The sequence below is a fragment of the Rana temporaria genome, chromosome 2 (assembly GCF_905171775.1).
Source record: "Rana temporaria chromosome 2, aRanTem1.1, whole genome shotgun sequence".
NCBI classification, from domain to species: Eukaryota; Metazoa; Chordata; class Amphibia; order Anura; family Ranidae; genus Rana; species Rana temporaria.
In genome coordinates, this window is record NC_053490.1 from 429,378,142 (window position 1) to 429,394,982 (window position 16,841).

Genomic DNA, 16,841 nt, shown 5'->3' on the forward strand with positions numbered 1-16,841 from the left:
CAGGACTGGTTTGAACACAATGTTCCCATGTGTGTACTAGTGACAGTATGACATCATAGCTTATGTAAAAATGGGAATCCTCTACCACCATCTGAAACAAAGACAGTGATGTAAATGGATGAAGCCATATTAAAACCAGCATACCTCTTTCAATGGATAACACTGCCAGCATTCGCCTCTCTCCTCCCAGGAAGCAGTCATGCAATTCGGGTGAGAAGTTATTTTCTAACAGACAGTCTACTACACTGAACCATAATGTACCAGGATTGTAAAGCAGATGGGTAAAATAAGTGCTGCATAGACATATTTTATCCAAGTTGGTTCTGGAATAACCTCTTAATCCAGAGTCACTTTAAGAAGACGGCATATAGTGTTCATCTAGACTACTTCCTTTACAACGATTCCACAGACAGCAACCAACTGTTACATCGTCGCCTGGCCTTTTCCAAGCAGAGAGCGGTTTCTTGCCTTGTTTAGAGACAATCTGACTGCAGTGTGGTACCGGCCTTTAAGATTTGAAAGCCGGTGAGTTAATATTTACAAAAAAAAAATGCTCAAGCAATAAATGACACATCATGGCTAATTGTGTAGCAAAGTGGCACTTTACAGATCAATAGTAAAACAAAGTCGATTAACCTAGCATCACAAAACCTTTTGGTATCAACATTTTGTCCCTTCTCTGGGTTACATTGGTTAAGTGCACAAAAATTCAAATAGCAGCATTTAATATGAAGCCCCTCGACAAACACAGGAACAGCCAAGACCTAAAAGTTCAAACGGGACACTTTTGTTAACCAATCGGAAATCAAGTTTTAAGGATCCAACCCAAGTATAGCCAAATAAGAGACATATGTGAGACAAACATAAAAACACAGAAATGTAGAAGAAGGGGGAGGGGGTGTATTTAAAGCCTCAGAGCTTGAGACAAATAAGTGAAGAGACTTATACACAAACCCTTTGCAATAAAAAAGGACCCACTACATTTAGCAGCAAGCTCTTCTAAGCAATAAGGGTTAATATTCACAGTTTTGTAGCTACCTTTTATTTACACATAAATCTTGCATATCAAATGCAAAATCAATTTAATCAGAATTTTTCAGTTATCCATGAATACGAGATCAAAAGCAGCAGGAGACACAGCTTGGCCGGGAGACAGATTTAGGACAAAATAAACATACGGCTAAGACCACATAACCAGATCTCACTTTAACCAAAAAAATAAAAGAGAACCCCCTTAACAAGGACAATGCAGCTTGAATTCTTGTCACCTTTCTTCTCTTGGCCACCCGATTGTCTGACCACTTTCCTTTTTAAACCTTCAACAAAAAGGAGCTTAATCCTAGCTACGGCAAGAGATATCCGAAACCAAAATCTAAAACCCGAGCTGTCCTTCACAAATCCTACACTTTTGTGTTGGGAACAATCCTGCCAATGTGCAGAAATATAATGCTAAGGTAAGCCGGTGTGTTGCTTACTACCGAAGTATGTGTTCACCGGCATGCAACCATATATTAGTAGTCACGCCATCCCCTCAAAACTTCATCTTGGCTGCAAAGAACTAAAGAAGGAGCTTGAAGCCAGGTCTGTTTTCTTGCTTGGCACTCAGCTTGATGCTGCAGCTAAGGGCTTCTTCAGTTGCTGGGACATTAGCTCCCTAGCACGCGAGACTTGAATATGGTCATAGCAGGTATTGCAAACCAAGACTGGGTCGTAGAGCTGTTGGTCAGGAATAGGGAGCTTTAAGTGACAGCAGTCGGCGCAGAAAACATTTCCACAGTTCCTAGAGGAAAGATGAGAGACTTATAACATGGTACTGTACATGATTGTTTCGCCTTTAATATATACCTTCAAACAATAAAATAAAATGAAAGGTTATTAGAGAGCTACAGATTCATGTTCACACAGTGTATCTTCCTTATTGATTCACTTATGTTTTAAATATTTATAATTTTATGTTAATGTGTTCTCTACCTCGCTACCAAGCGATGTCTTGATTATGGGTGTCCGTACGCCAAACGGAAATTGCCAATAGCTTTGTTTGGATTACTTCAGCTGTCACTGTATGTCTACCTTTTTAGTTTGTAAAGTGCCGCCAATGCGGCTGTGTGTTTAAAATTAAAAAAAATATATATATATATATAAAAAGAAACATGGCATGTTTTTGCGCAATCACCATTTCCTGAGATTAGAAAACTGCGAGCAATATAACGTGTGGTACGTGCAAAAAGGGCACCCTTTAGGTTGATCCGCTGACGTTTTTGTAAAGTACAAAATCTTAAAGTATAATGGCAGTCAAATTGCAATTAAAGCCTCTTTTTTACAGGTGCCTCCGTTTGTCAGAATCCACTTTCTCAGCAGAGGATCGCTCCGCTGATCCCCGTCCCAGGCGGATGACAGGAAAGTCTCCTCTTACTGAGGAGTCCTGTTCTCCTCTATGGGGAGTTCGAATGAAAAACTGACAGCTTGCCGTTTTCATCCAATCCGCCAGACGGATAGAAAAATAGGACCACCATCAGTCTGGATTTTGCAGACAGATGTCAGCGTTTAGGTGTCCGCTGACATCTGCCACGCCACGGGGGTGAATGGAGGGTCCGATCAGGTCCGCCTTTTTCAGGTGGACCAGATCGGACAGCCTGTGTGAAAGGGCCCCAAGGCTAAACCTACTCCCACCCCCATTCCAAGACTATTCTATCTACCATGTGAAAGAAAAGATGTGTATACTTAGCTATTCTAAAGCCGCTCCAGTCCGGTCACATGATCAGGTCCCAGCACGGGCTTCAGTGTAGAACAGGGATATGCAATTAGCGGACCTCCAGCTGTTGCAAAACTACAAGTCCCATTCCTCTGCCTTTGGGTGTTATGCTTGTGGCCGTTAGAGTCTTGCTATGCCTCATGGGACTTGTAGTTCTGCAACAGCTGGAGGTCCGCTAATTGCATATCCCTGGTGTAGAAGAAAGGCAGCAACAACAGCTGCAGAACCTGGGCGATGACCCATAGGCTCAGTATGGGGCAGCTGTTGGCTGTCCCTCTTCTAAACTGAAGCTGGCCTGGAACATAATCATGTGATTGGACCGGAGCGTTTTAAGAATAAGCAAGAATAAATAAGAATAAGCAAATATAGGGATTTTTTTTTATTTCACAGAGTATATAGAATAGTCTTAAGCCCCATACACACTATCAGTTTTCCTGATGGTTTTCTCTTCAGGTTTACCAAAACCATCCAATATGAGGTCAAACCTTAAGCGTTTCAATTTGAATGCAATCAGGCAGGTCCTTGTACTACATGGTTTTGGTAAACCTGAATAGAAAACCAGCAGAAAAACTGATAGTGTGTATGGGGCTTATGAATGGGGGTGGGAGTAGGTTTAGCCTTTGTTAGAATTTCACTTTGACTTGTTAGTTCCATTCACACATGGGCTACATTCAGATGACTGGATACTGGCAAACTGTTGGACAAGTCCCCACCTTGGGGATAGTGCTAGAACCCCATACCACTGCATGTGACCCTTCCTGGCATGTAATGCAGTGTAACACAGGAACAGAGGGGAGGGTGGCCTGTGTCCTGTACGCCAAGATATGGAATATACAGGCAAGTCAAAATTAGGTAACCAAGGTTAGTTTTAAATGCAGGGGTGGGGGTCAAATTTAGCTGTGTGGCAAGGGTGTGTAAATCTGAGGACTGAAGGACAGAAATAAGAATCCATTGGCAGGTCAAACAGCTCCAATAGGTTTTCAACTGGGTATTTAGCGGTTTGTGTGGGAGTTCAACTTCACCCATCTGCCTGCTAGTGGAGAAAATAAATACAATAAAAAAAATACATCTTGTCAGCATTGGGGTGGAACTGTGACCCATGCGTAGCTATCAAACAGCAGAGGATGCAAGAAAAGGCAATAATATATCCAACCTTAAAGCAAGCGTGGAGGAAAAGAAAAACGCCTAAAAACAAGAACAAAATCCTTCATCTTTTCATGAACATTTGGAGGGAAAGAATGTGTTGGACTTGCAGAGGTTTTGCATGTCTGACATTCCATGTTGTATTCCTAGTTTAATAGAGTTATCAAATTACTAGATTAAAGTCGTGTATTAGAATTTGCATAAACAAGTCATGTTTAACTTTGTTCCCTGCGCAGGTTGTGTTAACACAACATGGAATTTGACCAGGGGTGCTGAACTTCCACATAGGACAGTGTTTACAGAGGACAGCCGTGATGGAGGAGCTGTGCAAGTACCTGGCATAGCAAGCCCAGTAGTGAGATAAAGGGGGCAAGAGTAACCCAGTTTCTGAACGTAAACAGCCAAAAGCACCATGCTCAGCAGCTGCCAGTGTCTCTTCTTGGCTGGAGTGAAAATCAACACAAAGTATAAAGCCGACCGACCATACATGGATCGTCCGAATTTTCGATCCATTAATGGGCAGGGAGGTTGTACAGAAGTTGATCCATCGACTTCTGTACAATAGCCATGTCGGATTTTCCCCACTTAATCTGTGCTGCAGGCTTCAGCCTGCAATGTTGATCAGTGCATTCTGTCAGCGAAGGACATCTGCTATGTGTCAAAAAATAGCTTAGTGGGGAGGATTCCCCCATCCACAATTTTTCCCTCCAACCCACTGGTTAAATGAAGGAAAAAAAAATAAACTGACCCATATATGGACAAGTTTACAAAAAACACAGTGGGCTGGATTCAAGAAGCAATTGCGCCTGTGTAACCATAGTTACACAGCGCAATTGCTTACTTGCCCCGGCGTAACGAATGCTCCTGATTCAGGAACCTCGTTACGCCGACTGCAGCCCAAGATATGCACGGCATAAGGCTCTTATGCCCGCATATCTTAGGCTGCATTCTTGCGATGGCCGCTAGGTGGCGTTCCCGTTGTGCTCAGCGTATAGTATGCAAATTGCATACTAACGCCGATTCATAACGTTACGCGAGCCCTGCGTACGCAGTTTCCGTATGGCGGTTTTCGTGGAAGGCTGCCCCTACTATCAGCAGGGGCAGCCAATGTTACGTATACCCGTCGTTCCCGCGTCGCGAAATTTCAAACTTACGTAGTTTGCGTAAGTGATTCGTGAATGGCGCTGGACACCATTCACGTTCACTTTGAAGCAAATGACGTCCTTGCGACGTCATTTGCCGCAACGCACGTCGGGAAAGTTTCCAGACGGAGCATGCGCTCTACGATCGGCGCGGGAACGCGCCTAATTTAAATGATTCCCGCCCCCTACGGGATGATTTAAATTGCGCGCGCTTACGCCAGGCATTTTGCCGGCGCGCCCACGCAATTTACGGAGCTACTGCTCCGTGAATCAAGGGCAGCACAGTAAATTTGCGGGAGCGCAGGGCAAAAACGTTTCCCTGCGCCTCCGCAAAAAAAGCGCAAATGTACCTTAATCCAGCCCATTATGCAGCATAGTGTGGTAAGCATACCTACCTGCCAGGGCTCCCTATCTGTTTAAACAATGAAGTCCACAGCCACAAGGCTCCGTCCTGAGTTATTGTAGGGACAGAGCAGCCATTGAGCTCATCATAGGCGAGTTTACACACTGCACATGTGCGGCCCAAAACGGCACTCTGTTTAAGATCTTTGGGACCAGCACCCCCTAGTGCCACAGGAGGGAATTGGTCCAAACTGTCATAAGACACTGCTTCCCAATACAGGCAGCTTTCCTCTCAGCTAGTGAAACTGCCTTTTTGTATGAATTTAAATAGGGTCAGGGGTGAGCAGCAATACATTTCATAATCTGTGTACTGGGTACACAATCACAAATCACTCCCAAGGATTAGGCCCCTTTCACACTGGGGCAGGGGGCGGCGTCAGCAATAAAGCGCTGGTATTTTTAGCGGCACTTTACCACCAATTTCGCTGCACTATTTGGCGGCTAGCGGGCGGTTTAAACCCCTGCTAGTGGCCGAAAGGGTTAAAAACCACCGCAAAGCAACTCTGCAGAGGCACATTGCCGGCGGTATAGCCGCAGTGTCCCATTGATTTCAATGGGCAGAAGCGGTATACACAACGCTCCAAAGATGCGGCTAGCAGGACTTTTTTTTACCATCCTGCTAGCGCACTGCTCCAGTGTGAAAGCCCTCTGTGCTTTCACAATGGAGACACAGCAGCAGCTGTTTAGGGTCGGTTTGCCGGAGCTATTTTTAGGGCAATAGCGCCTGAAAAACGACCCAGTGTGAAAGGGGTCTAATAGAATAAGGGATTCTAGCATAAGAACAAACATTTACTTGGACTCCATTGGACATGGAATTTCTATACATCAGAAAAATCAAAAGAAACACATTTTACCTGCAGTGATGTCTTCTCTTAGCCAACCAAAATTCACTGTCACAGTTGAAACAATGTGAAGCCATGTGATCAGGTACCCATCTCGTAACCTTTATGTAGAGAAATAAATGTCAGTCCACCTACCATCACTGATTTATACAGAACTACTGCAAAATATTATAATAAATGTCATATCTAGTTGAAGACTTAACGGCACCAACATCAAAACAATACACTATATTACCAGAAGTATTGCCTGCCTTTACATGCACATGAACTTTAATGGCATCCCAGTTTTAGTCCATAGAGGTCAATATTGAGTTGGCCCACCCTTTGCAGCTATAACAGTTTAAACTTTTTGGGAAGGCCGTCCACCAGGTTTAGGAGTGTGTCCAGAAGCGCATTTGTGAGGTCAGGCACCTATGTTGGACGATAAGGCCTGGTTTGCAGTCTCCGCTATAATTCATGCCAAAGGTGTTCCATTGGGTTGAGGCCAGGACTCTGTACAGGCCAGTCCAATTCCTCCACCCCAAACACTGGTCCAAATCATTTGGTGGAGGGAGGATGATGGATTATGGAGGATAATGGTGTGGGGTTGTTTTTCAAGGGTTGAGCTTGGCCCCTTAGATTCAATGAAGGGAAATCTAAAGGTGTCAGCATACCAAGACATTCTGGACATTTCACTCTCCCAACTTTGTAGGAACAGTTTGGGGGATGGCACCTTCCTGTTCCAACATGACTGCACACCAGAGCACAAAGCAAAGTCCATAAAAGACATGTATGAGCGAGTTTGGAGTGGAGGAACTTGACTGTCATGAGCCAGGCCTTCTCGTCCAACATCAGTGCCTGACCTCACAAATGCGCTCCTGGTAGAATGGTCAAACATTCCTATAGACACACTCCTAAACCTTGTGGACAGCATTCCCAGAAGAGTTGAAGCTGTTATAGCTGCAAAGGGTGGGCAAACTCAATATTGAACCCTACGGACTAAGATCGGGATACCATGTGCGTGTAAAGGCAGGCGTCCCAATACTTTTGGCAATATATTTTTATATATATATATATATATATATATATATATATATATATATATATATATATACATACATACATATACATATATACACACACACACACACACACACACATACATATACACACACACACACACACACATATATATATATATATATATATACATACCGAGTCATAGGTCTGCAGTAAAAAAGTGCCCCTTAAATGACTTCTTACCTCAGTTTCTTTCTTATCCACTGGCTCCCAGCTGGCCTCTGAAAGTCTGTCCTCGCTTTTATCAGAGTACAAGTCATCCATATCGCTACCATCGGATTCTTTTACACAGGTCTGTGAACACACAAAGACAGACGCATGTGTTGGTATTAAACCTTCATACAAACGTACTGCCACTAGATGGGTCATTTAAAATGTGGCTTTCAATACAACTTTAATGCCCCACTCCAGGCTAAAACTATTCTCTTCACAAACCCTTATTTCCAACCCAAGGCACCAATAATGTTTTCCTCCTTGTGAAGGAACATATACTCATCCAAGTCTCCCTTACAGGTTCCTTGCCGCAACCAGCTCTGGGAGGTTGGGGCACCAATCTAGCGCTATAATGCCCCCCCCCAGCCCCCTCCCGAGATTGCTGGTCCTCCGATTACATCATCCTCTTCTAAAGCCTGAGAGAACCCGACCACTGAACATCCATTTGGAAGAGTCCACATAATGCAGGTACTGATGGACACTCAGAGGAGGGCCCTTCCAGGAAGTAAGGAAAGGAGGAGAAGCATCTGGGCTGTACTATCCCATCAGGATTCTGCAGCCCGGAGAGGGGAGGAAGGTTGGGGGATTGAGACCGATCACAAAGTGGGGATTTATGAAAAAGCCTGATTGCAATTCCAAAAACACAGTATGCACATTGTGCTGTTCAGTTTTTAACTAAACAAGTGTCAATGCAAAGATGATGGATTTACAAAAAAGGTTCATAGCTCACATCTAGGCGTTCAATTAAAACAGACTAAACTACATCAGACTTCGGTTTTCAGTGTTTCCAATTTCGTGATCAGCTTACAGAATCATTACTGAACTGAAAGCAAATTTAAATTAGACTGGGTCTTAACCACTTAAGGACCGGACCAATATGCTGCTAAATGACCCAAGGGGTTTTTACAATTCGGCACTGCGTCGCTTTAACTGACAGTTGCGCGGTCGTGCGACGTGGCTCCCAAACAAAATTAGCGTCCTTATTTCCCCACAAATAGAGCTTTCTTTTGGTGGTATTTGTTTATTGTGAAAATGACAGTTGCAGTTTGGGAGTTAACCACAGGGGGCGCTGTAGGAGTTAGGGTTCACCTAGTGTGTGTTTACAACTGTAGGGGGGTGTGGCTGTAGGTCTGACGTCATCGATCAAGTCTCCCTATAAAAGGGATCACTCGATCGATGCAGCCGCCACAGTGAAGCACGGGGAAGCCGTGTTTACATACGGCTCTCCCCGTTCTTCAGCTCCGGGGAGCGATCGCGAGGGGGCGGCTAGAAACGAATAGCCGCGCCCTCGTACCGGATCGCTCCTGAAGCCACGGGAACCGCCGCTCGTACGATCAGACCCCCAGACCCACGTCTAGGCAGGCACGTACAGGTACGTTGATGTGCCTGTCCGTGCCATTCTGCCGACGTAAAAGTACATGCGGCGGTACGGAAGTGGTTAAAGTAAACCTGTGGCCAGGCTATGGTCTTGTAAGTATTTGCATTTTCTTACCAAGCAGTGAATGAACCAAAAACGACAAGCCCTGACTGACCTGTGTAGCTGCAGACACTTGAGAAATGCATCCTCAAATGTCACAAGATTAGGGAAGGGTTGGTTTTGGATACAGTAGGGAAAGTTGAACCCGTTAGGCCTTCTTTAGTTGTCTGGAAAGAGGGAGATTCCCTCTTTCCAATTGTCTTTGTGACCATTTAACACTCTAACAGGAAGTGATGGCAAATCCAGAATTCTACGATTGTTGCTGGAACAAATTTCAATGGGGGCACCCACTGTAGTTACTATAATCTAAAAATTGTGTTTTTCTTAATTTAGAGAGATTTCCTCTCACTTACTGTCATGTTGTCAGGACAGGAAATGGAGGAAACTGCCCTAGTGCCTCGCATAGACGGTCGGACTTTTGACCGTGCAAAAGTCCGCCGTGAGTCCGTCGGAAAGAAAAAGAACAAGTTCTCCATCTACGGTCCGTCGGACTTCCAACAAAAAAAGTCAGATGGAGGCTACACACGGCTGGACTTTCCAAGAACAATAAGCCTATCGGACTTTTTTTCCCCCTCGGAAAGTCCAGCCGTGCGTACGAGGCATAGTAGGCACAATTTGAAAAAAAAAAAAAACAGTGGTCCTAAGCATATTGAACTGACAGCATCACAAAAAATGTCACTTGTAGCAAGTCTTTGAGCCAGCACAAGCACACTGAGCATCCCCACCTACAAACATCCCCGTTTCACACTTAGAATTGGCCGTAAAGATGGGATTCTAACCATTTGCCAAGATATACAAAACCAAAAAACGTTTTGCCTTTTGATATACTTTAAAGTGAACGTAAACCCTTTCCTATACCCAGTGAAGTGAACAGCCTCAGATGATACGCTGCGATGAAAAAATCATTCATGTGTTTTACCTGTATATCTGTCTACACCCTTTAGAAAGTGCACATCGTGCTACAAATCTTTCTTCCCGTCTCAGTAGTGGGTGTGGAGTCTGGGCATACACTATATGACAGCCGATTGGAGGAAAGGCACACACCACCCACCCACCTAGGCAGAGGAACAAAAACTTGCAGAGCTGCAGTCTGAATAGACAAGCTCTCTGCTTATCTATCTCCAAGTTCCCTCCCCAACACAAAATTTCTAGCTGCTTTTAACTTTTCAGAAGTTATCATGCTGATAACCGAGCAGCAGAAAGACATGGGACTTAGAGCTTTGAAGAGTGATAAGTAAACACTACAGATAGATGTGCCCAGGTCAGATTTTATGAATGGGGCTTACAACCACTTTGAGGGCTCAAGTAGTCAGGAATAAGTCATATAAGTGAGACAGATGCAGTATATTTTCAGATGCTTCCAAATTGCTTGTTGTGCCTGCACACTGACTTGAGACAAACGGCAGGTCAGTCTGCAGCATAAGCCTCAAGTGAACAGGAAGTAAGCGGCTTAGATCTCTAGGCATGTGGTCATAACTGAAATCTCTCCTTTAAAGTGTTACTAAACCCCGGACTCTGCATTTACTATATCTGGTCTCCCACAGTACGCAGAACATGGAAATGCAATTATTTTAGTAAATATAAACTGCTAAATACCTTTCCTCATCAGCAGTCTTGTGATTTCTATCAGTGTCCGGCTGAGCACTGGTTAAAGCTTGTAGGAGTTGTTGTCATTCTACTCTGATTGTCCTATGAGGCTGCATGACCCCTGACCCTGTGTCTGGACAGTGCCGATTGGCCCTGATCTGATCACATGTACCCTCCCAAGAAAAAATAAATAAATAATAACTCTCTAGCCATACACACCAAACTGAGCATGTGCAGAGTGACTCCAAAGACTTGGTCTTATCAGGAAATAGATTGGGAAAAGTGGAAGAAGGGGAGGATCAGAGAAGCCCTTGGGTTCAACAGCAAGTATAACAAGCAAGCCTTACTGCATATACAGACCGATTTTACTGTTGTGGGTTTAGTAACACCAAGTCATATTTTGATATTACCAGCAGCTGAGGAAATAAGACAACTGTCATCTGGGCAGCCAAGGTAAATGTTAGAGAATGATAAATCTGAGAGGATAAATGATGTAAAGATACACAGAGAGAGGTGTGTGGCTGGATGAATGGGTGTTATTATTGTGATGGCTAATCGTTCAGTCATCAGAAGTTGACATGTGGAAATGCCGGTTTGCATGCATTTAATTCATAGAAAAGAACTCACAAAGTCATCTTCGTAGTCCGTTTCTGGTTCAGGCGGTGGCGCACAATACTGCCGAATTTCCAGCTGTAACTGCAGTTCCCATACCTGCCTTCGGAGCAGGTCAACTTCTTGTTTGTAGCTAGCTTCCATTTGCCGCAACCGCTGTTGTACTACATCATTGGGAATAGGCAAACCATCATCATCTTGGTACATGAGAGGTGCAGGTGAAGGACAAGCCAAAGGAAAGAATCGTCCGGTATGAAATGGCCTAGGGTGACATGTCACAGACCCTCTACAGCTTCTTACTGAGGGGCCAGAACAGTGCAAAGAGGGACGGAAATGGTAGGAAACCTTTGCAGAATCTCTGGAACTGTATGAGCCAGCTGTATGTCTCCCATGTTTGCTATGGAGACTCCTTGTGGAATAGTCATATGACAAAGGATGATGAAGTACAGTCTCACCAATGGGTACCGACTTCATCATTCCTTTTAAGCTGTCCCAATTTGATGCCAACAATGAAATGTCACTTCTTGGAATTTGACAGATCGCTTTTTTGTCAGTCCTACATGTGTCTTTTGTTAGTTTCCCAGGCTTGTTCTCTTTACATGAAGAGTTATTGGTAGACACGTCAGCCTCTGACCTCTGACAGGGAAGATGCGTCAAGTTGGGGCTTGTGTGTCGATCCCGATCGGTAACCGTATTTGTATTTTGCTCCAGTAGGTCAGTTTTATTTTCTAGTGCAGGATTATCACTGTCACATTCTGAGTTGGTAGACTTGGTTTCTGTATCTGATGAAGTATCATATCCGTTCTGCTGAACATTCTCTTTACTTTCTTTAGATTCTCTGTTCTCCTCTTCGTTCTGGTTGTCTTTATGGAGCTCCTGATCTACATTTTCTTCCTTTCTTTCCCCATCCTTCTGCTGCAGAACACCCAGACTTCCCGCTTCCCCCTCTTCAGCATTATTGCAATGAGAGTCCAAGCTAGATTGGTGTTTATTTAGGTTTGGGTCGCTTGAAGTACGTGTCAGTATTCCTCCGTTATCACATGCGGTTGCAAGATTCTCCATTGAACGAGTTTTAGGTAATCTAAAAAGGAGTAAAAAAAAATAAATAAATTAAGTATTGAAGGACCATTAAAACATAAAATGACAATACATTTTGTATAAAGTAAGATGCTTAATTAACACCAATAAAAAGGATTGTAAATGCAACTGGCTTATCGAAATACTAACAAGAGTCCAATACAAAGTTCTAACACTCTGGAAACCAGAAAATAGAAACATTACTTCCATAATTCCTCTTGGATTGTGCACCCGACCATCACCACATTACAAAATGCGCACTCACCTCAATACCATAAAACTACTGGATGAACCCTCTCGGACACTACTATACCCCTTCTAGCAAACCTTGCAATAAAAAAAAGAAAAAAAAAAGAAAGAAAGAGGGAAGAAAAAAAAAAAGGGATATTTAGTTCACACACATTACAATACGGGTTCAAGCTGGCCAACTGCTGCAAAGTAGTCCTTTAATGGCCAGTCCTACTCTGCTATGCAAATGCTGTGGACACAATGCCGTCACAAAATGGGGAGAGCGACAAGGTTTAGCTATTGGGATCTGAGCACAGATATATCTTGTTTCCTCTCAATGCCATGACTTCTAAGCAAACGTCATACCCTGCTTGTTTAACAGATGCAAGATGTCATTCAGAGAGCACGTATTCCCCAAAGGCAAATGATTCTTCCCTGCGGTACCTTGCCACCGCTCCATAGTCAGCCACACACGCGCCAATGAGAATGCTTTATAGTATAGCATTTATTGAATCTAAAATGTAAATGAATCTATTGCTTAAAACCAAATAAAATGCACATATTTCACTCACCTGTGCAAGTGCCCTGGATCGACACTAGTATGTACAGCTTGCTTTATAAAAGTGCTCCTCCACTCACTGGAGTCAGGTGTGCGTTTCACAAAATTGGAAGTTCAGGCCCGGTTGTGACGTCAATAAAAAAAACGGACATAACTGCAATCGTCCCACGTTTCATTGTCACAGCCAAATTTGGTTTTATGCAATGGATTCAATAAACACTACGCTATAAAACAATTCTCATTGGAGTGTGTGGCTGACTAAGGAGAGGTGGTAAGGCACTGTGGGAAAGAACCATTTCCTATTGGGGACTACATACTCTGAATGACGACATCTTCCACCTGTTAAACAAGTGCTGTATGACCTTCATTTGCTTCGAAGTCATGGCATTGCGGTGAGTGATGAGTGCGCATTTTGTATGTGGCGATGGTTGGGCGTACAAACCAAGAAGAATTGTGAAGGAATTGATTGATTTTTCGGTCTACACAATGTTAGGACTTACGTTGGGTATTTTTATTAGCCAGTTACATTTACAACTCTATTTATTGGTGTTATCGCCTTACTTTAATTTATACTTATAGGTGTTCTGATACACTAAGAAGGGGCAGCTTTTTTCCCCGTTAAAAAAAAAAAAGAAGAAGGGGCAGCTTCACATTATTAGATTTTTTTTTTAGTTATTAATTTCATTAAAAAAATAAAATAAATAATTTAAAAAAAAAAGGTAGGCACCTTTATTAATGTTGTTGGATATTTTGGAAAAAACTTTGTGAGCCACACGGCGACCAACTGGTTAGCACCTCCGCCTAGAAGCACTAGGGTTGTCTGTTCGAATCCCAACCCTGACACTACTTGTCTGGAGTTTGCATGTTCTCACTGTGCCTGTGTGGGTTTCCTTCAGGTACTCCGGTTTCCTCCTACACTCCAAAGACGTGATGGTAGGTCAATTGGCTCCTCTCTAAATTGGCCCTAGTATGTGTGCGTATGAATGTGGGTTAGGGACCTTGGCCTGTAAGGTCCTTGAAGGAGATATACAACACTCACTTTTTTACCCTGAAAATAGATGGTAAACTGTGCCTGCGTGTTATATGCAGGGGGCTGCAGACATTTTCCTGAAACGTCCCTCTTAAAGTTAGGGTGTGTGTTATACGCCGATAAATACTGTGTGTGTGTGTGTGTGTGTATTATAAATATAACATTAACAATGAAGTACATCAAAGATTCGGCATGCAGGACTTTTAGTTCGCCTTCAGAAAACTCGACAGAAAAACGCAAACTGACAGAAGTCAATGGGACCGTGGATAAAGGGAATAAAAATGTGTGGAAAAACACACAATAAAAAAGGGACACTAAAAAAGTTCCCTTTAAAAAAACAAACAAACAAGTTATAAGGTGAAAAAAAAACAAAAAAAATAAAATAAAAACACACAAACCTTTACAACCCCTTTAATCCCTCATACACCCGGCCTTAGGTCTGATTCACACAGGCTTCAGCTTGTTTGACAGCAGTGTGATAAGCACGCTTTTACAACGCATTAGCGGAACTTTCAGAAAACTTTATTGAAGCCTTTAAAGTACAATTAAGCTCCAGTTTGTAAATGTTGAACACAGATTCTAATGGAAGGGGTTATTGCCACTTTAAACAAGGTGCTAGCAAGCTTTAGCACTACTCAAAACTTGTTGAAAGCCTGTTAGCAGATTGTTTAAAGTGACAATCGGCACCACTCCATTAAAATCTGTATATAGCATTTCCAAGCAGGAGCTGAAGGGCGCTTTATAGCTTTTGAGAAAGCTGCTTGAAGCTTGCTGAAAGTTTCAGAAGAGCTTGCTTTTCACACTGCACTTCCAGAAGATGAAGCCCATTTGTAACAGACCATACAAGGCAGTTAGCAAAGAGCAGCAGAATGTTACACCAACACCAGTTGTTTTAAGGAACATTTTACATACATAGCTATGAATTTTAGGGGCCTTAAATCAAGGTAGAGGGAATTATGAACAGTTCTAAATACCAGTCAATATTGGAACAAAACCTTCAGGCTTGTGCTAGAAAGCTGAACATGAAGAGGAACTTCATCTTTCAGCATGACAACAACCCAAAGCATACATTAAAACCAAGAAATGGCTTGACCAGAAAATGATTCAAGTTTTGGAATGTCCCAGCCAGAGCCCAGACCTGAATCCGATTGAAAATCTGTGGGGTGATCTGAAGAGGGCTGTGCACAGGAGATGTCCTCACAATCTGACAGATTTGGAGTGTTTTTTTTTTTTTTCTTAAAAAGAGTTGGCAAATACTGCCAAGTCAAGAAGTGCCATGCTGATAGACTCAAACCCAAAAAGACTTAGTGCTGTAATAAAATCAAAAAGGTGCTTTAACAAAGTATTCCTTTAAGGGTGTGCACACTTATGCAACCATACTTTTATTTTAACTTCCACTTAAAAGATTTAAGTTTGTTGTTCAACTGAGTTGTACAGTTTATAGGGGACATTAAATATGGAAAAAGTTCTGAAATTATCATAATTTTTTACATCACAGAAACCTGACATTTTAACAGGGGTGTGTAGACATACATACACACATATATACATATATATATATATATACACACACACACACACACACACACACATATATATATATATATTTATTACACACACACACACGTATACATATATAAAAATGTGCAATGTTATATGCGTATGTGTCCTTTAACTGAAATATAAGCAGTGTTACCTGTCCAGGGACCTGGAATTAAAGTCTGGGCCTTGAGAGGCTGGGGAAAGGTAAAGCTCCATGCCGTCATCAATGGGTGTACAGGGTGAAGATGCGGGTAGATACACCGCTGTCCAGAGCTGAAGAGCCCGAACGTGACACACCGGATGTAGAACCTAAAAAAAAATACAAGTGAAAACTTCTGTACAGAAACCAACTGTCATAATATTAAAAAGCAGAGTTTATGTATGCACCGTCTGTATGGTAGATTCATGCATAAGATGGAGATTTTTTTTATTTAGTAGTTTGTTCCACCTACCAGCTCTCCCCCGGGCATGTAGAGCAAGTTGTGAAAGTTCTTGTTGCCCGTTCTCAGTAGGGACCACACTGAGCAGGTCCGCTTGAAGATGTTGCGCTGTTCTCGCTCACATGGGTTGTTGGCGAGGAACGTTCCATAGAGGCAGGAGTATGTGTGTTGTACTAACTTCACCTATATGCCAGAAAAAGATGCCATTATCAGCACATTCTTGTAATAGTTTGGAAATAACTCCGGTACCAATATCAGATTCATGAACAAAAACACATTTCTTGGGGAGTCAATAGTGAGGTAAAAAAGTCACAATTTGAGAGATACGGAACTCCCCACCACTGGTAGAGATGGTTTTCATTTAAGTAATAGCATAGAAATACGAGTCTTTCAGAAATTTGCCCCCATTGTTTTTACTATGGTACAAACATTCCAGACACAAATAATACAGAATAGAATTGGAAAAAATAAATTTATAATAATAAAAACAATAAAAAGAGAAGGAAGCCAACAATAAATGTTTCAAATTCTATCAGATCGCCGGATTCTTAAAGCACTTACGCCGACGTATCTCTGCACCCGATTCTGCAAATAAGATACGCCTGAATTTTGGCTCCATCCGACCGACGAAAGTCTCCTACGCCGTTGTATCTTGGGCACATATTTACGCTGGCCGCAAGGGGCGCTTCCATTGATTTACGCGACGAATATGTAAATGACCTAGATACGCCGATTC

The 16,841-nt window shown here is 42.8% G+C and overlaps 1 protein-coding gene across 2 annotated transcripts in view; it reads right to left on the reverse strand.

The window, feature by feature from the left end:
• Nucleotides 1–1,026: 1,026 nt before the first annotated feature.
• The window catches only part of MTMR4 (myotubularin related protein 4), a 104,464-nt gene continuing 88,649 nt past the window's right edge, over nt 1,027–16,841 (reverse strand). For both annotated transcript variants that reach the window (XM_040338286.1, XM_040338285.1), the window contains 6 exons: nt 16,118–16,288; nt 15,820–15,974; nt 11,245–12,310; nt 7,524–7,634; nt 6,294–6,382; nt 1,027–1,780 (listed from right to left, as the gene is read on the reverse strand). In XM_040338286.1, coding sequence (XP_040194220.1) covers nt 1,603–1,780; nt 6,294–6,382; nt 7,524–7,634; nt 11,245–12,310; nt 15,820–15,974; nt 16,118–16,288 — 1,770 coding nt within the window. In that variant the 3' untranslated portion in view covers nt 1,027–1,602. The remainder of the gene's footprint in view (nt 1,781–6,293; nt 6,383–7,523; nt 7,635–11,244; nt 12,311–15,819; nt 15,975–16,117; nt 16,289–16,841) is intronic.